The sequence below is a fragment of the Anopheles stephensi genome, chromosome 3 (assembly GCF_013141755.1).
Source record: "Anopheles stephensi strain Indian chromosome 3, UCI_ANSTEP_V1.0, whole genome shotgun sequence".
Lineage (NCBI taxonomy): Eukaryota > Metazoa > Arthropoda > Insecta > Diptera > Culicidae > Anopheles > Anopheles stephensi.
In genome coordinates this window covers 27,042,390-27,064,960 of record NC_050203.1, presented here as the reverse complement: position 1 = coordinate 27,064,960, position 22,571 = coordinate 27,042,390, and the positions used below count along the sequence as shown (strand labels likewise).

General features: G+C 44.9%; 1 protein-coding gene across 2 annotated transcripts; it reads right to left on the bottom strand.

Moving 5' to 3' along the window:
- Window positions 1–628: 628 nt before the first annotated feature.
- On the bottom strand, window positions 629–22,052 carry LOC118511504. Of its 2 annotated transcripts, none has more exons than XM_036054673.1 (6): window positions 21,488–22,052; window positions 10,478–10,533; window positions 3,459–4,232; window positions 2,445–2,893; window positions 2,137–2,358; window positions 629–2,061 (listed from the first exon to the last, which is right to left on the bottom strand). In XM_036054673.1, the coding sequence occupies exons 1-6, from the start codon at window positions 21,503–21,505 to the stop codon at window positions 1,262–1,264; spliced, it is 2,319 nt and encodes a 772-aa protein (XP_035910566.1). In that variant the 5' UTR covers window positions 21,506–22,052; the 3' UTR covers window positions 629–1,261. The 2 variants fall into 2 exon arrangements, with proteins under 2 accessions (XP_035910566.1, XP_035910567.1); XM_036054674.1 differs by having other exon boundaries at window positions 2,137–2,343.
- Window positions 22,053–22,571: the final 519 nt, after the last annotated feature.

Sequence of the window (22,571 nt, the reverse complement as noted above, 5' to 3'; positions counted from 1 at the left end):
TGCATTGAAACTAATTAAGCAGGTTTCTGTATTATTTTTAACATTTATTAATCAAAGCCTTTTATTATACTTAGTTCTCTTTTTAGAAATCTTTGCCTAGTGTTAAAAAGAAAACTAAACACACTAGACCGAATAAACGAAACGGTAAAGAGCATAACGCAGTCAATACAGAAATACGCCTGAAGGTATGCAATTAGTGAAACGCGTTAGCGTTACATACGTTATTTCTTGAAACGCTTGGATGTTATTTGAAAATTAAAACGCTTAAATAGAACGTTTCAGCTGAAGAAGTACCAGAATTTCTCGTAACGTTTAAGAATACACTGAAACCAAATCTAAAACGAGGCTTATTTAATAAAGAAAAATGTATATAAAGTTAGCTGTAGCTGTGACAGGTTTACAGCACACAAAACGAATCAGACGATTGAAAAAAGGGGTTTGATTTGGTGAACAATCAACATGGAATTTAAATTACAGCAGTAAACAATACATCTTATGCTTATCTACTTCATGAGCCCTTTTATTTATTCATTACAAACATGAAAAATATAGATATTTTCTCAACGATTTATTCTACTTTCTTTCTTCATAAATCAACCACCAACTCGATGACCGTTTTAGTTATCCATTGTAATTCCACTAATGGAAGCTATTCCGTTCAGCATTTTGTTTTATTTATTTATGTCGTACTCTTACTATCTAAAAGAAATGCACTTATCAGATCGGGGACGGTTCCATCCCATAAACTATCGCAAGCTTTGTTACGCTTTTTGTTTACGACTCCAAGCGAACGATGCAACCCGAACGACCCGATCCCTGCACTCCCGAGATGGCCAACAAAAAGCTCTGGTTTTCGGATCGGGGTCCCGGTGCGCACCGTCACGCTGTCGTGTTGCGCCCTACCATTACCTAACACCATAAACGTTCATTGTTCAGTCTCGTAAGTCTTAGGATTAGCAACGTTTGGCGGAGGAGGGGGGTGTAACGCCAATCGGTCGGACAACCTCAGCCACCAATCGGAAGACCTACAAAATATCGTTTGGTCAACTACAGTTCTAAAAAGGGAGTGTGTTTTTGCTCCCGCTAACCACTACTACCATCGCAAATGGGTTGCGCTTTTCCATTTCTTGTGTACGCGAGATTGAGATACTCGAAACCGGGGTGGACCGTGACCAGGTCCCAGGGTCAGCCTTGGGTTGCGGCCCCATTTGACACAACGTTCAGTATGAAGTGGTCGGCGGGGCCACTGCCAATCAGCAGACTAATAGTAGAAAAATCGGTATGGCGAAGGGTTGCTGAAGGATGCATAATTGTTATAGTTCGGATAGGCAGAGGCCGCACTGACGACCGGTGCCGGATTGTAGAGTGCTCGCTGAGGATAATCGTACTGTTGAAAGGGGTTCTGGGCGATGGGTTGCTGCAGCTGAGCCTGCTGATATCCTCCGTACAGATTGTATGGATTGTACTGGGCCGATTGCAGTGCTGCCATCTGGTAAGCGGTCAGAGCGCTCAGGGTGGATTGGTACGGGTAGCTGTAAGGCGTCCAGCTGTAGTACGGGATGATTGGCGTGTACACTGGGTAGCCATTCTGACTAACACCATAATCGGGCATGTAAGGAACGGTCTGCTGTAGGTACGACGCTGGCTGATAAGCTCCCAGCGATTGTGGTGAGGCACTCGGCAGTGGAGTCGGGTTTGGCGCCGTCTTCAGTCGTAGGTTGGCTAAGAATTTCTCCGTGTCGAAGTTAGCCATCGCTTGCTGACGGTTGTCTTCGATCTCTGCCTCAATCTCTTTCGGTGCTACACGTGCCTCAAAGTCTGGTCCAACGAGCACACCTCCACCGGCGGCTTCATCTCCCGCAGCAATCAATCCATACTTTCCCTTGGTTAGGACCTTCTTGTTGACCGAGATTGGGAGTCCCAGATTTCCCAACTCACTGGGCTTGATGCCTGCGATGGCAGTCGCCACCGGACGGGCTACTGCAAGACCACCGTCACCGACGACGGCCGTTGCAACAGGTTTGGACGACGCAACACCTCCCTCACCAGCAATGGCAAGACCTGCAGGGATACAACAAGTGAAGACGATTAAATATACGTCCTGACAGAAGGTAACATCTTGCAGATCGTACTCACCAACTGGCTTTGCCTCAGCGATCGACGACTCCTTCTCCTGGGTGTCAACCTGCACCGAATCTCCACTGGACGTATCTTCCCCAACGTTCTCTTCCTCCTCCTTCTTCTTGTTCTCCTCCTTGCCCTTGTACCCGGGGAAGGATGTGATCTTGTTCGAGGAGGTCTTCTTCTTCTGTGGATCTGCAGCCGACGTGGTCTCGTAGTTGGCTGTCAAAGCGGATACTTATGAATCATTAGAGTTGACAACGGAAAACTCTTCTCGGTAGGACATTAGAATCAAAGCGAACGTCCCCGAATGGAATACTTACAGTCAAACAGGAATCGAATCGCATCCTGATCATCATCCGCCTGCTGGATGTGGGCCAACTTCTGGGCGGCAACACCGAGCTTCTCCAGATTGTCGGTGTACACCTTTCGTTGGTCTGGTGAGAGTTTTCCCGTCTTCTTCACCGTCTCTTGCAGCGAAACAAGTGATGCGGCCGCATTCTGTATCTTCAGCAGGTAGTCACCGAACGATTGATCCGATCCCTTCAGGTCCTCTTCGCTCACATCCAGTGTCTGCTCGGCGGACACCTGTTTGACCGGGGACGGTTCATCCGCCACCTGATGTACCTTCAGCTCCATGTCGTCATCGTCACCACGCAGTATCTTGCTAACCACCGTACCGTCGCTGTTTTTGCGAATCTCCAGTATCTGTCCACGGGCACCTCCATAGAACGGTAGCTTCAGCACATCGGTAGCAGTACGATGTTCCGGACTGTTTGGAAGAAAACGCAATCAGAGTATGAAGAAAGCAAAGAGAACATTAGCTATGCTGATCTACGATGAATGATCTACGGCACGATCGTGTTACAGTAACCTTGACAAGGGGAACCTTCTTTGTCGTCAAGGTTACGTCTGTCAGATGTGTTTATTTTACCTATCAGGATGGACACAGGTGGAAACGGGAGGTTTTGAAGGAGCGGGTTGTGAACAGGAATTGATGGTGCAGACTGCAGACGACATGCATACTAACTACGGAGGATCTAGTGCATTTCTTTTGCGAAGAAGCAAAAGAAAGGAAAGGAAGAATAGTGATGTTGTGGCTGTCTATGTCTATATACACACAGTATGAACATTGGGTTTTATGTTACACGTTTGTTGATGGCAGACCTGACGAAGTTCCCAAGCGATCCCCTTGATGCAGCGATCGGATGAAGCAATGATTATGATCAATATTTACAAATACACACGCTCGAATGAATGGCGATGCAATGAATGGAGTTGGTTTGGAAGGCGATTTATTTGATTCTATTTTCTCGGGTAAAAATTGGCACATTTACTTCACATAATCGACAATAAGATCGGCCTGCGCGTGAGCACGCCCGTTCGCACCGACGATAGCAACCGACTGCGGTCGGAAGAGAATCTTCGATTTGCTGCCCTGCTTCAGGATCGCATGTGAGACGGGCGTCGAGATGGCGGTGCCACCATTGCCGGAGATGGCCTTAGACGAGGGCTCCAGTATGAGTGATGCTTCTTCCCGATTGTCTGTCATCGGGAAACCGTAGAACGGGTAGTACTCGGAGACAGTCGGTGCGACCGGTACACGCCCTAGCACCGGGGCATCGGCTGTCGTCGAGCCGGTCGCAGTAACCACAACCGGGTTAGGATTACCTGCCGTTTTAAGCCGTTGAGCTTCTAGCCGTTGACTCTTGTCCTGCTCCGGAAGCAGTTTCTGTTGTGGAGAGGTTTTTGGGGACTGTTCTGCAGCTGCCAAAGTGTACTTTTGCACCTTAAACTGCCCATCGGCTTGTTGGAGAGCCTGTACGAAGGGTGCATTCATAACTCGCTTAGGTTTCTTAGCCTGGGCGGGTTTGTTTCTTATTCGTTTTTGGCTAGTAGTATTTTCCACTAGCTTCTCCGGAGATTTCTCCTCCATCCCTATACTCGGCATTGTACCCTGTGCGTTCTTTACCATTCCAGGTGTGTACAGTCCGGTTGGAAATGGCACTGACACCGGTATAAGACTGTACTGCCGACCCGCGATCGGTAAGCCAGGTGCAGGATAGTGATATGGTGCTGCTGGAAGCTCTGCCGGTCGATAGGGGAAGAAGCTTTCGTAGGGGTGAAAGGAAAAACGAGGACAGAACGAAGGATGAGTCGCGTTGTTGGCAGAATGCAGGGCAGTCTTCAAGCATCGCACGTTCCTTCTCACCATTCGTTAAGCACGGGAAGCACGCACAAGTCAACGAAGAAGGTTATCTAAGGCAGGTTCACAAGCATAAGCATCCAGCTCCAAAGTAATAAGCGTCAATAGGAAACTATTGAAAATAAGCTTGATAGGAACAAGCGATATCCATGGTGAGTTGCGGCCATCTCCTTTCTTAGTGGTTAGTAGTAGCAGAAACACTTGCATCATGCTGTCACACGATTCGTTAGTTGGTAAAAAGTGTTTGTTTATGTTTAGTTAACATCTTAAATAATAGAATATTTTAGAGCCATTCGAAATGATTGTGGATATTCACAAAGTTCTCCACATTAGACTCCATAACAGAAAGACCATTCAAAACGCATCACACGTGTTGATCAAGTTAAGCACACTGCCTGTTATAAATTGAAGAATATGTCAATTGCTATATAACAACAAATTATTGGGTTTTGAATTGTTTTGCTACAAGTCACGCCCACTTACACTTAAATCAATAAACAAGAACGCACATTGACAGTTCCTCCTAGTAACACACGTCGAAGCTAAGAGAACGTTTACACCTATAAATTCAATTCCTACCAAAAACCATTAAAACACTTCTACTCATACAAACTCATAAATTTTCATAAATAAAATTTTGTCACTTTATTGTGCTCCAAAAAGAAGGGTCTTTTAAAAATTCTTACACACTAAACACTATCGCTAACACAATGCACAGCTGGGTTAGGTGATCGTGATGAAATCGTGGACGCTAAACACTTAGTCACCGTAGTCATTGTTGTGAAATTCGTCGTTTGCAGCCGTCATCCGACATCTGGACATCAGCATCTCCAATGCCGTGGCTACCATGGCAAGTCAATTCCCTTTGCTATCGAGAGGTTTGCAACAAGGAGTTTTGTACAATCGTATTTACACTATTCGCTCTTCAAAAAGGAAGCTTGTCCACCGTTCGTCGCTCATGTTCGGTAGTAAACAACGGGTCCGCTGGCCACCAGGACCGCATCCAGCGGGAGACTTCGCTTGGTGGCATTTATTGTCTTTGCTAGATCAACAGACTCCGGTACAGCGTACACCTTCGCACCCGGTCCGGCAATCGTTAAACTACGCGGATGTGTGATGGCCGTTCCGTTGGGACCGACAATAGCCGTACCACCGCTGCCCGCCGTTGCTACACCACCCGGTCCAGCAATCGCAATGCCTCCCTGCCGTACGCGCAGACGTTGAATGATTAGACCGCTGCCCGGATCAGCCTGCTTGGTGGCAAAGATTCCGAACGGTCCCTTATCCTGTGCCGGGAGATCTTCTTCGCCGGTCAATGGTTTCTCTTTGAGGTCTTTTAGATCCTGCAGTCCCTCGGACGGGGGAGATCCCGGCAACTCTGTGCTCGGAGTCGTGGAGAGAATGTTGAACCGGTGTGTAAAGTTGTTGAACACATTGGAGATGTTGAAGCTTTTACCGGCCACCTTCTGGAGCATTACCAACTCAATGTCCGGCTCGGTTTCGTCCTCTTCTTCGCCTGATGCCGCGCTGGTCTTCACCGGGCCTCCCATAAACTTGTCGTTTGTAATGGCTGGCGTATCGGACGCACCTCCAGCGCCAGAGTTTTGCTTCTCGTCCTCATCCTCCTCGTAATCCACCGCATCGGCAATCTCTTCGAGGAGTTCTTCCTCGAGCTTGGTGCTCTGTACCGCATCGGCCACCTCAGCAACATCTTCCATCACACCTTTCGGTTTCTTCTGTGCTGTCGATCGTCTTCCTTCCAGATCGAGTGCCTTCCCGCGCAACTGTACCGGAGTGAACGATCCGAAGTTGATCGTGCTCGGAATGAAACGAATTTCGTTCGATCGCCCATCGGCCGTCGGGACACTGATCGGTAGGATGTAGATCTGGTTCGGTGTGCGAAGTTCTTTGCTAGCTCGTACCATCTGTGGCTCCAGTGGAACCAGCCGGAATGCTCGAGGCGTTGCGGGGCTCGGAAGTTGCAGGTACGGCGCTGGGTAGAAGAACGTTTGTGCGTGAAACGGGTTCGGCACTATTCCTTTGGAAGTTTTGTGCTGCGCTGGGACCGTTTTAAGCTGAGCTACCGAGGGTGGAAAGTAAGCTGGCCGTGGGTAGAAGTATCCCGCGGTATCCTGTCCGCTGCGGGGGAATGCTACGTCCACCTTCTTCTTGTATCCCATCGCGATATTGATACGCTCGATCTCGCGCAAGATGCGATCGGTTTCCTCGATCGAGCCGCGCTGGTTCGTTAGCAGCGGTTCGAGGGCACGCGATTCTGCCGGCACCAGACGAATCACCTGCTTTTCGATCCTGCAAAGTTCGTAAAAAAGGAACAAAACGCCACATTAATGGTTCGGTCGGTTCGAAACGGCTTCAAAGTGGTGCAAAGCCGGGTGAAAAGCTAGTGAGGTAGTGAGACCAAACCAGAACAACAGGAAAGCGTTGTGGATGGGTTGAGAACGTGATCCGAAGAGTAAGAAAAATGGAGGGCAGTTCCAAGTAAAACAATATCACGGGGAGATTTTGCCAAATAGATTTGTGATTTGAGCAAAGGGTGAGAGGATAGTTAAAGAAAAAAAAGAGAGTGGTTAATTAATTCATTTCAACCAATTATGATAATGCCCAACGATAGGTAACTGCGTTCGCTTGCAGGCGGCTAGAGCTAGTTTGCCTTGTTGAATATTAATATTCTTGAGTTTGTTTTTTTTTTCTTCCAATAGCTTAATTTTATCGCGATCTTGAGCGAAGATTTGGGTCCATTTTTTTTCTCCCTCTCCTTTGATGACTTCAAAAACATAAATAAAGCAAACGAAACTAGCCCACCGTCAAAGTAGAACGCTAAAGGAATACATTTTGGTCGTTAAAGTAGTAATACATAGAGCATAGCAGAGCGAAAACAAATCAAAGAGAAGGTTGGTGAAAGAAGAGAAATAAAATAAAGCGATTAGAATTAATATTGAGATCAGTAAACATACCTGTACATGTTTTTGTTTGGTTACTAGAAGCTACGCTGGTGTTATTTCTGAGCATTTTTGGTTTATTATGGCCGCGTGTAAGAGTTAGGATCCTTCACTGCCTGTTATCGCCCGCCATCGCACGCACACCGTTGCACACCGAGGTAGGGGTTTCGAAACATCACAGTCACCAAACAGTTGGCTAAACACAACACAACATACAACAACACTGCCGACAGGGTGTGGGTTTTCCGCGGAAAATAGTCTACCACGACGAACTTTACGCCGGTTAATATAATTAAAAACGGATAGAAACAGCTAAGTTGATGAGCGATCTCTTCACAGACACGTTTTATTGACGAAACACGATCATCGCGATCTCACGCTGGATTGATCACCATCGACATGGCGGACCGTGCGGCGAAACCTATGTTTCGTTTTATTGGTTCGTTGTCGTGACCGGTTTTAAATGCAGAATCATCACCTAGACCGCGGCTATTTCGGTTGCTTGCTGCACTTTCCCAAACCGGTGCAATTAAACGTAACGCATACATGAGTCTGACCGTTCTTGGTTTAAAATTTTAATTACACCCATGAAGTCTCATAAAATCGGTGCCCAACAACCTTTAGCTCCAGCGTCGTCTCTGCTCGAATTCTCAATTAAACCCCGTGTACGAGAGGTTGTCACGCTTGTACTAGTAGGCGCTTCTTCTCGGTTATCAACCTTAGGGAACCCTGGTTTGCCTGAAGAGATGCCCATAAAGTAGGCTGCTTAACAATAAAACAAAACACATCACAAGAGTCTGGCCACAGGTGAAGCAGCCTGCTAGAGTAGCTATCGTTAGAGGCAGCATTAGCAAACAGTTAGAGCACAGCCTCTGGGTTAGATTGAAAACAAGCGTAAACAAGCGTTAGTTGGAACGAAAAGCAAGCAAAACAACGAACCACAACAGCAAATCAGCTGCAAACAGTGAGCTAGAGAAAGAGAGAGAGAGAGAGAATGGTGCTACCGGGGATCGTTAACAAGCGTACAAGAGCTGTTCGGGCGCGTTAAAGAGCACCCTCGAGCGAAGCACAAGCATAAAGGTGCGTCTGGTCCGGTTGAGCGAAGATGCTTCGCCCAGGTACAGTTATCTAACTGGTATAACTGGAGAAGAAAGAAGCCAGTGCAGAAGTGTTCCACCACGCACGCAATCAAACACGCAATGACTGGTCGAGGAGGGATCGAATGGTGCAGAAATGATGGAACGGCGATGCTAAGACTAAGAGCTGACATCGTTTCAGGTTGCCTGAAGAAAGGCGCCAATGGCGACATAGAATGCATGCTTTGGTTACTTCTTTCATGAGCAGTTTTTGAGGTGTAAAATGACTAAAACATGTTAAAGATAATATTATTGTATTTTGAACGCTTTATGCTCAATACCGAAATGAAATATCCTGTATGAATCGCTGCAGAGATTCTGCTATTTCTATTTTCTGCTTGACAACGAAGGTTCCAAGGTAGTAAATCAATAAAACATTCTACAAAAAGGAAACAATTAAACATCAAGCGATAGAGTCATCAATTCCGGACCAATTGCTTCCTTATTGAAAATGACTTTATTAAAAGCGTGCCAGAAGCAGCCTGGATGAGCATGTCTATTTTTTAAACACAACCTTCGCTATCTATTCGATCATCAAAAATTGAAATCTGGGAGGAACAAATTTAGCAACCTTCAAACGCACGATCGCGAAGATCCTTATCGCGTGGTTCCCCAGGGTGGCAGGCCTCTCCCATTCATCCAACAAACACAACACCGAAAGCAAAAGTTCCAACCTTCTTTTGTTGCGCTTTGTTCTCTCGTTAATCGAGCAGGCAACCATCCATTGTAGATGGCGTTGGCCGATAAACGGTTCTCCTCACCCATTCATCAAACGTTCTAATCACACTTTTGGTTACCGGAACGGACTATACGGACAGCCGCCGTCCACCTCCCAACGGTATCGCTTTAATGAAACCAATCTTCTCCCCCAGGATGTCCTCCCGCGAGAATGACAGGCGCTTCGCGGATTTGCCCTAAAATGCTTCCAGCACACAGTTCCACCAGATTACCCTATCGTTGATTAACGGTTATTAAAGGAAACGGGTGGATACGGGTGAGTTTTGCAAAGTCACGAAGCGTGGACGTCCATCGCGGCCAAGATTTGCGCCCGAGCAGCGTGAACCATGCACATGTTATTATGCTCACGACAAATGAAACATAGGAATAAAGAAAAAATGCTGAAAGAGAAATATGTTTGCGCCAACGGGCGCCCATGCGGAATCATCACCCAATCCCTGTGTATTAGCGGTTCAGACAATAGAGCAACAGACGTATTATGGCTCAGGAAGGAAACCCAAAAATAGAGATACTCTAGAACAGAATAAATACGTTACGGTGGTAGTAGTAGTAGTAGTAGTATGGAAGCTTACAGTCTAAACAACATCCAATTACGAAACAGAACACGCAGACACGATCATTGCGCCTTTGCCCGGATTCGCTATGCCGTTTTGTATCGGTGCAGTGCTCTGCTTTAGGGCGTTCTAATCGACAGTGAAAATTAAAAGAAAACTAATGAGAAGAAAACCAGAAAAAAGAACCTCAAATCTAAAGAAGAAAGCAACAGGGGGAGAAAAAAACGATCTAATAAAAGGAAAGGGATTGTGGAAAGAATGCCTGCTTTTGCTCATCACATCACGCTTTCTTTCGTAACTTAATCACACACAATTTGGGGAGCCCGTACAAGCACACACACACACACACAGACACACACAATAGTGTTAAAGAATAAGTGCAAAAGAGGAAAGCAGGCAAAAAAACGTGGTGGTTGGAGAAAAGGACTAGGGAATGGGTGGTAGCGGCGTCGTTCACAACGACCCAACCGACAGATCAGGTCGTTTTGGTATTAAGGTTTTTTTTGGTAGAATGTAAATTTTCGGTCCGTCCTCTCCGTGTTCTCTCAACGGTTACTGTTCGGTTTTCTTTTGCACTCCCCCTCCTCCCCCCCCTCATTTTAAACCGGTCCACCTCCCACCCTCCCAAATTGGATTCTGTCTGCCCAGTAGTATCATGTTCTTAACCACACATAGCATGCTAATATGGCCATTTTTATTTTAAGGGGTTTGTGTTGAAGAATTCAACAGAACAGAGAACGATCTGGCACGGGCAAAACTTACTGTATCGCCTGGGGACGGCATTGTATGCTAAGCAGGGACGTCGCGAAAGTTAACACCTGTGAAGTGAGAAGAAAAGAAGCAGGGAAACGATATGATTAAAACTGTGTTGCTGCTTGCCTAAACTTGTGCTTGGATTTTTGTGGTAGAAACGCAATGAGACAAGTGAAGGAAAGGAATTTCGGGTCATCATTCTAGTTTCAGGCAGCTCTGAATTTTGTAAAAGGGTTGCAAAAGTAAAACATATTCACCGAAAGAAGAGCTCGTTACACGCACACACGAGAGATGAATAATTCATGCTAAATTCGTGGACACTCAAATAGCCGATAGATAATAAAACGATCCGAGAGGACAGTGAATAATTGTCACTCGAAACGAAAGACTTGCTGTGCGTATTTTAAGCGACGAACCCGATAGAAGAACCATTGAAATCACATGCCATTGCCAAACAACAGCACGTACCACCGATAGCGGACCGCTGTCGATCATACAGATGATCTTTCAACAGTGTGTACCCTTGGTACTAATTTCTACCAATCGTTTGGGTAAGTTAGCTACTTCTGCATTTCAAACGCACTCGTCTGCCGGAGGTCAAATGCTTTGCCAGTAAAACCACAATTCGCAAAAATATTTTACAAGCTGCAAAACAACACCTTCAGACAAGCACCTGGCACCGGTCAAGGATTTGCTGATCTTTTTCCCCGTGTTTCGTCCACTAGCGGAACCCATTAGGGTGGGGTATTAACGGTAGATACAGAAGAGACAGAGAGCGAGCGAGTGAGCGAGCAAAGTAGAAATTCTGGAAAATCGGCGCATCATGCCCGGGTACCCCCCATGAAGCACAGCCGGCGAGCAAACATGCTTTCGTTAACCGCTACCGTCCACTGTGCGAACTGTGCGATTGGTGATAAAATAAAGGAACAAATGTTGCCAAAGCATTCCAAATGAGGCAACGGAAGGGAAATAACCTTTCGAGCGTCGGGAAGCCCGTTGGAAACTGTACAAGGTTTCTGTCCGATCTCAGCTGACTTTAGCTTGTTGAGAGGAACGGGTTTTTGGAGTATTTTTTTAGCGATCTACAATATGCTACTTTGGCTCACAACGGAGACAAGTTTTGCCTGTCTCTATGAGTAAGTAAGGGTTCTTGATCTTTTGCAATGAAGAAAATAAAAAATAGGTTTCTTTTGCAATATTTTCGCGAAATTTAACAATAAAGTCATCAACCTCAGCTCCCTCAGCTCAATGAACTCATATGCGAGATTGATTGGTTGATTGAAAGATTTTTCCTTCCCTCTTTTCTCGTTTTTGAATGATTTATATGCCTTCTTGCCCAAAATCGAGCGCCAAGAACTGAGCGACCCATAAAACGCGGTGGACGCTTAACGAGGTAATAAATTTTTGCACAAAACAAATTTATTCGCACCGGCACAGCACACAGTGCCGTTGACAAGTGTTGAAATGGTGCGTCGCAAACAAAGGATTGCATGTCGAGAGCGGGAACGAAAGCAAAGCGACGAACCCCTTCATTTCGCTCCGCTTGCGAAGCAATGACACCGTGCGCTCGATCTAGATTATGAGCTGCTACAACATTTTTCTTGTAGATCACATCATCCCAGCACCGTTCGCACTGTTCTGCGATTTCTGACCAGCGTAATCGGACCCACTGCAATCGCCGCTCTCGCCATACAGAAACAAAAGTACGGGAAGAGGTAAATAAAAGCTCAACATGGGCCGTGTCTTCCGTGCGTTCGGTTACAGCAGTCCAACAGCATAAACCCGAGAACATAACTCTTCGCACCGTAATTACAACACAAATTGCCTTCTCACTTATCGATCCATTAGGGCCGCTAATGTCCATTAAACCGTAAGGCAGCAGCAAAAAAAAAAAAAACAGCTGGGGCCTGTGCTGATGCTGCCCGATCTGATTACAATCAGCAGGCGTAAGGAAAGACAAATATCAACGTGCCTAAAACGTCTCCACCCTTTTCCGGGCGCGAGAGGGACTAGGCGTGCGTGGAATCGACAGACGAGTTTGTTCGCACAGACGCCAGCACTCCAGGACCACCAAGTCAACCTGTGTATGTGTGTGTAAGAAGAAGGAAAAAAGCAACCTTTTGAAACTGTTCTCTCGCTGTGGTTAATTTATCGCAAAACATCAAGAGGCCAAAGAACTGCGTCGCCGTGGTTGTTATTAAGAGTCACCCTGTGGATGTGGACGTTTGCCGTGGTAGTTGCACGTCAAACGAAGCGTTAAGTGATGCAGGTGAAAAGAACGAGAGAGTTTGCACTAGCTACCCAACTAGCTGGGAAGAATGGCTGAATTCTTTTCCACTCACTGGCGCTGATTAAAACATTTCGCTGTCACGCAAACGCCCCGCTTCCCGTGCTGAATGATGACCCCCTGTCAAAGCTGTCATCAGCTGCGGCCAACCATCATTTGTAACCGGTCAACATTGATTAGCTAAATTACGCACAGCCGAGCGTTTGCTACGAGCAGCGATTCGAGTGAAGACGTTTCCGATCATTGCTTCGTACGCTGCTTTTGACAGTGACAGCTTAGTAGTAAAGCCTTTCCTGTGGGCCTCGTTCCAGCACGCAAACTGCTTTTCCAATTGCAAATCATGGGCACGGTGTACACTTTATCTATTTATCCTGTCTCGGTCGGTCGTAATTTGCTGCTCGGCAAGGCTGAACACCGAAATGTCTTCATTCCTGTTCCTGTTTGACGGGAGCGTAATGCTTAGTGATGATGCACATGTTTTAGTGCATCTGTTTGGCAAATCTGTTTGCCAGTGAGCTTTCATGGATAATTTCTGCGGCTGGTAAAGCGATAATCACGCTCGCTGGTTTGAATGCGTAATTGCACGTTATAGACAGCTTTTGCCTCAAGCCCTTTCAATGCAACATTGTGATGAGATGAAATGAGTAGTTGGAAAGCTTTCTGAGTCATTCAAAGAACGATGCCGAACAGGATAATTGTACTTATAAATCATTATTTAGTATGAACATATTCTTGAAAGATTTTTTGAAATTTATTTCAAATAAAACGTGAGCAAAATTCTAATTTCAAATATGGCCAGACCGGCCAGACCGTCCATTATGGATAAAAATTAAGCATTTCATTGTTTTGATTTTTTTAGTTGTACTACGACATTTAGAAGAATAAGAAATCCATAAAGTTAATACAAAATACGAAATCTTTTGTTTGGTTTCATTTATACTTAATCAAGTCTTTCAACCGACGATTTTTTTTAAACCTTATAAGAAATGTTGCTCAATCAACTATGGTTCTAAGAACTTGTTTTAACGAATGGTCGGGATTTGTTAAATGTATACAAATTTTATTGATTTATATTGAATAAAAAGGTGCTTTTTGGTCCTTTAACTGGTCAAGTAGTATCCGATTCAGTGGTATAAACCCTATACTAAGTACTGCCAGTTTTATTTATCATGATCAAGAAGATTCGATTTTTTAAGGTTTAAAAGGTTCTTAATAAGAATAGTCGAAAGATCACTCTTCTTCTTCTTCTTCCCTGGCACTAAAACCTCGAGAGGTTTCGGCCTGCCATTTTTGGCTTTCTGTGACTTAGTTTTCACCCATAGCAAAGTAGCCCTCCAGTCCTGCCGTGTGAAGACCGCACCATCTCTCAGCTCTGATTAAATCACCCCGGTCTTGCCGTGTCAAGACCAGCGCCGCTGTCACATCTATCTTTTTATAGCTTTTTACTCAGCATTTAACTAACTGTCTCGCAGTAAAATTGCGTTAAACCCAGATACCCCATTGCAATAAATAGTAACAAATGAAGTTCATTATTTATGTAGTTATGCCTTATCAGTGAGAAACCCAATCATGGATTTTCCTGGTAGCCTTTCATCGATTCATGCTCGCATCGCATTTTAATGAGCACATACGTACGAGCAACGAGTGCGTATCGTCTCAGGATTCCTTTAACCTTGATACCTTTGCCAGCTACTGAAGGACTGTCCAGCACAAGCAAGAAGTCATCCTACTTTTCCATGTACAATCGTGCATCAAAGCGAAAGGAGGAAGTCATTACCAGGTGAATACAAATATAGAACAAAACAACAAAGAATTGTCATTTATAACTCACGTATCGAAACCCGTATCAAAAGGTTCCCCTTGAGCTCGTTTATTGTTTCCAGATCGATTTCCTACTTCACAAAGAAATCGAAAAACCAGTTGCTTATCAAGTAACACGGTTGTGCGCTTCTCCGGTAGCTCAGTAGCGTCCCAATAGTCGATGAAAGACGCTGATGATAATTATCCATCGATAATGGATTTCATCGTCAATGTCTAAAGATCTTTAAAATGATTAATGGGAAACGATGGCGCTCGGTTGACGTAAAGAACAACCATACCACAAAACCTGATTAAGATGAGACAAGGATTTGTTTGAAGAAGATAATTTGTTGTTCCATTCTCTCCTAAGAAGCTACTTTACATTTTATCCACGCAGAAGAAGGTAAATTAATGACGGCAATTATGGTGCCTAATTTTAAATGTCGCTTTTAAGTGGAAAACTTATCTTCTAAAAGCCTCAACCATCCATCTATTTAAATCAATCGCTTATTGAAAACTAATCTCCGTAAAAAAGTAGCATTAAAGAATAAGCAAGGGAAAACTTTGCCACCTCATTAAGCATGCAAAACCCTTTCCCACACGAAGGTGTTAACGCAAATCAAAGAACCGGCAATAGTGTTTAACCTCTAAATGGGTGTTTAAACGAAAGCCGTCCACCCCAAAAACCGCATCACCATCAAATTACCTTTTTTTTTCGCTCATAGCAACATCGCGTAAGTAAGCCACAAGCCCCAGTAGGAGGTAACTTTCTCTCGCCTCCAACAAAACGTTCCAGACCAAAAGAAAATATGCTTCACCCCACTGGGTCTAATGAAGCGCCTCCTCTAATCAATCTCCGGCCTGAGTCCCCCCCGGCCCGCCCTAGGTACCGCAACGGATAACGATCGTTTAATTAATCGTATCTGGATCGCCGCCTGCCAATCTTCGAGCTGCAAAAAAAACCGCCAACCCAACAAAGATACCGTTGTGTTGGACGGCTCCAGCAAACGCCAGACTAGACTGGGGAGGACTAGACCGGTTTCTCATCCCGTGTGACGTATGCTATTCGCTAAAGCTAAAATGTTAACCATCATCCCGTCGACCAAATTCTAGGTTGATAGGATTATCATAATCATAAAGGTGGACCACACTGCGTACGAGGCCATTGTTTGTTGGCGAATCCCACCTCCACCTCCAGCTGCCAGTCCATTGACCTATTGCTATTTGCTAGGAAAAATTCCCCGACCATGATGGAGGTCGTTATGTTGTGCATAAAACTTTTTTACTGCCAATGTCTTACTCCGAGCTGGATCACAGAACACAAAAACGGAGCATCGGAATGAACTGTTTCTCGCTGGCACGATCTTTCTTTTATTTTCATCGATCAACCTGGCCTGGAGTTGATCATCATCTTCCCGATCGTTTGCCATTTTTGCCGATCTCTTTTTGCCTCTCGTAACATAGTTTTGTTTTTGATGAAATAATGTTTCGTTGTGCTGGGGAAGGAAGCTCAAACTGGGTAGGAGAAGCTAGAGAAGGAACAGACCAAGCCGGCTGCAGGCTTCTCATAATTCCCGTAATTGGGAATGCTGTGCGCGAAGTAGTTGAAGACGGGATTTTGCCGGGGAAAAGTTTACGATTTGCGTACACGAAGAATGGCGTTGAACGAAGATAATTGTCCTCTGTAGCCATACCACCCTCGGGCCGGTGGTTGTTGTCCCCGTGCTTCAGCTTCAGGGCAGGGAATGTTTTTGCACCACCAACACCAATTGACCGCTAAAAGCTGCATATCATAGCCTGTCGGGGTGCGGAAAGAAAATCCAAGAGCAAGGTATGCAAAAGCTGGGAAAATTATTTTCCTGCCTCACCTTATCATACCTTTTTGTCAGCCACCAACACATTATCATCATTATTTTGCTCATCATTGCCGCACCAAACCTCAAACCTGGTTCCCCAACGGCAACCAGTACGATTGAAAATCGTGGCAATCACAACCATTGCACACATTCATTTGCAATTTTATCTCCTTCGTCTTCGTGAGGATCCCACGTCTTTCCGTGCGGAAAACTGCTTCGTAACACCTTCACGGTCAACTCGGCGACTCGCGAGTTTGCTGATGGTAGGGGCGTGTGGTTTTGCGATGAGGTTTGAGGGTACTGCCAACCAATGGCACCTTTATGTGGCTAGTTTGTTCCGATTACTGTACGCGTTTTGAGTGTGTGTACACATTCCAGGGCACAAATCGATTAGGTCGGTGGGTTAGGAGATCAACAAATAGAAGCAAAAGCTTGACACGGCCTAGAAGATGGCTGTTATGCGAGTGTGACCTATTTATTGTGGACAGATGAAATGACTCGTTTTTTATATGAAAGACGAGGGCGTTCATCAAACGAAGAAAGCAAAAATACTCTTTAAAGGCAAATGTTGGATATGGAATATAAAGGATATCCATTGACTTTAGTCTTGGAAGGTTCAAACACTTCATTTTGAGTAGTTTTTGATAGATCTTCGTATCCTTTCATCTATATCGATCCCATTTACAATGGGGAACTTCAAATCACTGCTAGATACTGCATGCTAAATCACAGTGATTAGATTTCTTGCAGAGAGCCTTACCAATTTTGTCTCGGAAAACTGAAGCTTCACTAGCATAAAAAAATCAGATTATTACTCTTTGTTTAACTTTAATACTTTCAAAGCACTCTAAATAGTTGAGTGTAATAAGAGCTCAGGCTGTTATGTGTGGAGGAATTCTCAAAGTTCCAAGTTCGATAAATCTGAGGACCAACCCTGAAGATGTCATGTTCTCTAGAGACCAATTCTTACAGTGTCGTCAAAAGTCTGAATTCTCACAACGGAGGGACATAATTACGAAAACACGAACGCCCGGCTATCTCCGGAGTAAGGATTAATTGGCAGGCCAAAATTCCTGCTAAATTACTTATCAACTCTGTCGAAACTAAATTTAAAAAAATGCAATTCTTAAACAGCTGCCTCAAAGAAATAATAAGTGAATACATTTTATTTCAATATACGTTGCTATAAAACTTAAAAAGCAAGTTGCATTTTTATACTTTTCCTTCAGCTTCAAAAAGCGGGCGCTAACGTTATCTCTTTATTACCCTCCATTAAACAACAATTCCCTCCGCATATCATAACTTCACACACAAAAAATCACCTCATCAAATGATATTCTCATCGAAAGCTAAAAAAAGCACACACAAAACCCCTCTTGCAGCCCGGGAACTCTTTTGTCACGTCTCCCAACTTCTTTCCAGCGTTCCCAGTGTGAGTGAACTCCACTTTTACGATAAGCGGCCAACAGCCGTAATAATGCATCCTAATGATCCATCCACCACCGCCCGGGTGTTGGGGTTTTACATTTCCTTCTTTCTGGTGTTTCCGTTGCGGTGTAAGCGACCACCAGAGAACCAGATCACCCACCATGTATGGCCGGGACGTCTCCCGGGCAATGTAAATATTTTGCCAACCAACTCAACCGCCATGCACCATACCGGGCAGGAGAGCGCATTGTGCACCAACGTAAGCCGGTGGGCGGTAACGAACGACACTAATGACCAAACACGGCGTCCGACGGGTTGTGCCCTCAAGGCACACTGCCAAGGTCACACAGCAAGGTTCGTCGCTTAAGCCGCTAAGTGACTCTCTTCAATGTCAATGTTCTTCGCCACCGCCGTGGAGTCACTATTTCTTTGCAGAGGAGGGTTTTTTTTGTATTTCAGTAGTAATTTTAATTAAAAAAAGGAAGCTTACGAAGGGACGATATTAACATATTCCCTTATAGCCGTGTCATCGTTTGTGCTGATCCAATTTATGGCGTGCTCCAATTATTCGCTCGCTCACTCAACTAGAGACGATAATTATAAAGTGTCACCAATGTAACGAGGGTTCGCAGCAGCAGCATCAACGAGAAGGCAAAGAAGTCTTTAATTGTCTTGCGACCCTCGGGCGTAATCCGTTGCTTCGCAAATGATTATGCAATTTACGTTGCACCTATGCGTATGCTCCATTTAATCACTACTTTGCGGTCGTTCAATTTTTACGTGCAAGCCAGATCATAACTCATGCGCTTATAAGCTGCTGCTCTAGTACGGAAGCCAAGCTCGAAGAAGTATTGCATTTTAATGAGCTCTGTTTTCCCGAACACGGTGGTCTTCCTTAACCGTAAATCACTGTGCATCCAAAGCTCTCGCGAAGGGTTCTGTTAAACCTCGCTGCTTCGGGGTGAGTGAACAGCTGATTGATTTCAATTATCATCGCAACCCTTCCCAGCTCATATTTCATAGTGCAGCGTGAAGCCGACAGATGGCGCCCTACCCAGCACGATCGCGCATAGGCCTACTTTGTTTATTAGGACGGAAACAATCTTCCAAGAAATAAGGCTTCGACGACGGGCTTGAAAATGGGTGTCAGTGTATGTAGAAGGGGTCAACCCGGCCACCCATAATTAGCATTAATGTAATTACATTTTCTTGCTTCACACTTGCGGAGGATTCTTTCAGGTCCTCCTGAGAGCTGGGATAAATAATCTAGATTGTCATTGAGGCTTGGCAGGAAATGGTCCTACAACGGAGCATGTGATTGCCTCGGTATGCTCATCGACGTGGTGCTCGACTGGATGAGTCAAGCTGGGATCGTTTGACAACTAATTTACGTGCACAAAGCTGCGCCACACGAAACCAACCCTGTTTGGGGCACACCAGCAAAAGATTTACACTCGCCGGTTTTTTTTGTTGTATGCAAATTGATTCTAATTTGGTTACCCTCAATTATTGCTTGCCCGGCTGGAAGAGGCGCGTGGTGAATATGTTTCAGTCGGCATATCATGGCATATCGATGGTGAGGTGTCTTCTACGACAAATCTGTTGACGTATATACGCACACATCGGTTCCAGCTAGAAGCAGGCGAGTCTGTTTGCGTTCCTTTAGCACAAGAAGAAAGTGTGTCGAAACAGGCCTGTGCAGGTGAAAATATTTGCATTGCTTTGTTTGCTTTGTGTTCTTCGGTGTGTAACACTTTGCTCGGAAGCTTCTGAAGTGCGGGCTTAAGTGTGTTTGCCTTTGGTTGGCATTGGTTTTGATTACTTTCAATTAGCAAACATTGAAGCAATAAAGAGGGGAAAATATAAAGCGAAAACCTTTCACAGTTCACGGAGAGGCAACCGAACTCTTAATGTGGACTACATCGTCAGTAAATTAATTTTGAAGGCAGAAGCAAAAAAAAAGAGGGAGAATATTTTCCCACCAAGCAACTCCTACTTTTAATCTACTTCCAATGATGCTTAATAATCTTCCCCGAGCCTTGATTAATCTTCCTTGGAAATGGCGTACTCTAAAGTAAGTCAGTAGAATCATCGTAACCGGTGGAAGAATAATCAGATCGGACTGTTCTAGGGTGTATGTGGATATTTTTATCTAATTAAATTTCATTAGACCAAACAACGCCTATGGAAATGCGCAAAGCAAAAACAACAGATGGTTGGTTGGGAATAGTTGTGGGGCACTACTAAGGATAAGAATACTGATCGAGAGGAAGATCACTTTTTGGAGGTCATTTTTGTGGCACTTACGTCAGCGTGATGCTCTAGCTGCTATAAATCATAATGCTGTAGGACTACCATTTGCAACGAAACAGAGAGCTACATCGAAAAATAAAATTACATTGTTTTATTAAATTTTATAGCTCTTCTCGGGAGTAAGTCTTGGACAGTTCAGGGTTGTCTTTGGTGCTTGGTAAACTACTGTTAAACGTTACATCCAGAACGTCTCTTTCGATTTAAAATCACTTTTAAAGTACAACATCTAATGCAGATAAACAATCGCGGATTAAGCTTTTAATTCATCAAGAACGGCCTGGCCGTAAAGCTGTTGGAAGCCTTAGGAAAAATTTAAGTTTGTGGCCCAAAACCCCTAAAATATCCACTCTGCTGTCTGGGCTGAAGAAAAAAGCTAAGGGAAGAAATTATACGATTCCCCTAAAAAGTCCGAGGCCGTCTAAATGTTCGAGGCTCCCACATTTAAAAACTTACAAGAGATACCGATTCCTCCGATATGAATGGACTCGTTGAAAGCCCGGGCATCCGCTTAGATTGCTTATACTCTTACATGAAAGTTAGCTAATTTAGACATCCACTTTAAATAAGCATATTTCATTTTATCAATATTGAAACATAACAGCAATTGCAAGAAAATATGTGTGAAATATTTGCAATGCAAAGAGCATGCCTACACAAATAACTCACAAATGATGTTAATATAAAAAAATATTAAGAATTAGTTCGAAGATCGAATGACAAAAATAACATTGTTAAGCGAATTTAGTCAAGGGAGTATTCTCCATACGGATGAAACATCCTCCTTGAACCCACATTTTCCGACTGTTTCCAACACAGCTTCCATACCTTCCAATTTCAACCCTGATCCGCTGAAGCATGAACTTGAACTTGAACCTCGTAACAGCTTTATCTCATCACCACATAACGCTCGCTGGAACCGAGCCATCCCCACCAACGATAACAGTGAAACATAATTACGAAACCACATGCAATTCAATACGTAACGGTAAACGTGGAGACTTTCTTCATCCCCACCCCATCCCTTTTACCCGATCGCGGATCGCCTCAAACCGTCGATCGATCGAGAAACGTAATCGATCACCGGCAAACGGCTCAAAAGGAGGACACGCGTTCAGAGAGCAATGCTGTGTGCAGAATATCAAACAGAGTTAGCAACGAAGAAAATTTGACCCGAGCTTGGACGAGCCCGCACTGACGCACACGCAAATCAAAATGGATTTTTTTTCTTGCCTTTTTCATTACCCTACTTCTGGCAGTGGTTCTTAACGAAGATGAAAATTTGGTGTTTATAGAACGAGCGAAAGAAAGAGTGTGTAGTAAGTAGCCATTTCTTACCGCTAAAAGTAGCTTCATGATGAATGCGTTTGGTTGTGCGTTTCACTGCGAAAACCCCGGGTTAGGCGATTTTTCGTTCGTTTGCTGTCGAACCGAAAACAACTCAGCCAACGAGACCGGTAGGTTGGGTTTTTATTAATTTTCGCTACCCACAACAGAACACTTAACAACACTCTGGTCTGGTGCCGCGAGGGTTTTTCCTTCGTGCGGAAAGAACGAAAATTTTCCGACCCTAAACAATTGCCACAAAATTGCAGCACGCAGGAAGTTCGGGGTGAAATGTTCTTTTTTTCAAAATTTTCGATTTCCTTTCGACGCTTGGCTTTTGTTTGCTGTTTGTTCTCGCTTCTTTTGTCGAGCTTTTGGAGCTATCACACACACAGTACACATACACACACGCAATTCAACTTCCCAAGTGGAAGAACACGCACACGGGTTACCGGAAACACTGACGCACTGTTTCGCTGCTTCAAACTGCGGCACTTGTTCCCACTTGTGTACACCTTTGGCCGTAGAAGTAGAGCGCATACGAGCCCCGTGAGATGCTTCTTCGCCGACTGCTGCAATGGAACTGTGCGCCCGGCCGGGAATGTAAGCTGGTTTTATGTTTTTCTTTGCCTGCGTCGCGTATCCCCAAACTGTAGCAGTGGAGACCGCCCGAAACCAGACCTGTTGGTGCAACATTCAACAGCCTAGCGGGAAGAGCCAGCACGATCCAGAGAGAGAGAGAGAGAGAGAGAGAGAGAGCGAGAGAAAAAAAGGGGGGACGGAATGAAAGCTCGCGTTTCCCTTACCGTCCACCGGCGATCAGCGATATCAAGAGCAGCATGATGATGATGATGATCGTGTGTACTTATGGAAGAAAGGGTTGGAAAAGAAGCTCCAACGCCGAGCCCCGGGTTTTCCTCGTGTCGGCACCCAGACGACGAACCTTCGATGTCGAACGCGTGCGTGTAGTGGTGTGCGATCGTACCACCAAAGAAGGTGAAGAGGCTCCCGTGGGATGGGGTAAAGCTCCAACAGTCCCGAGACCGGAATAATGCTCGGCCTGCACAAGCTGTTCGAGGGAGAAATTTTTCAAGAA

What these genes read in the sequence shown, in the direction of transcription:
- LOC118511504 (XM_036054673.1), bottom strand. An exon ending in TGCCGTCCCCAGGCGATACA is followed by an intron (nt 4,233 to 10,477) that starts GTAAGTTTTGCC and finishes CCCCTACGAAAG; the next exon opens with CTTCTTCCCCTATCGACCGG. An exon ending in GATTCGATTCCTGTTTGACT is followed by an intron (nt 2,359 to 2,444) that starts GTAAGTATTCCA and finishes ATGATTCATAAG; the next exon opens with TATCCGCTTTGACAGCCAAC.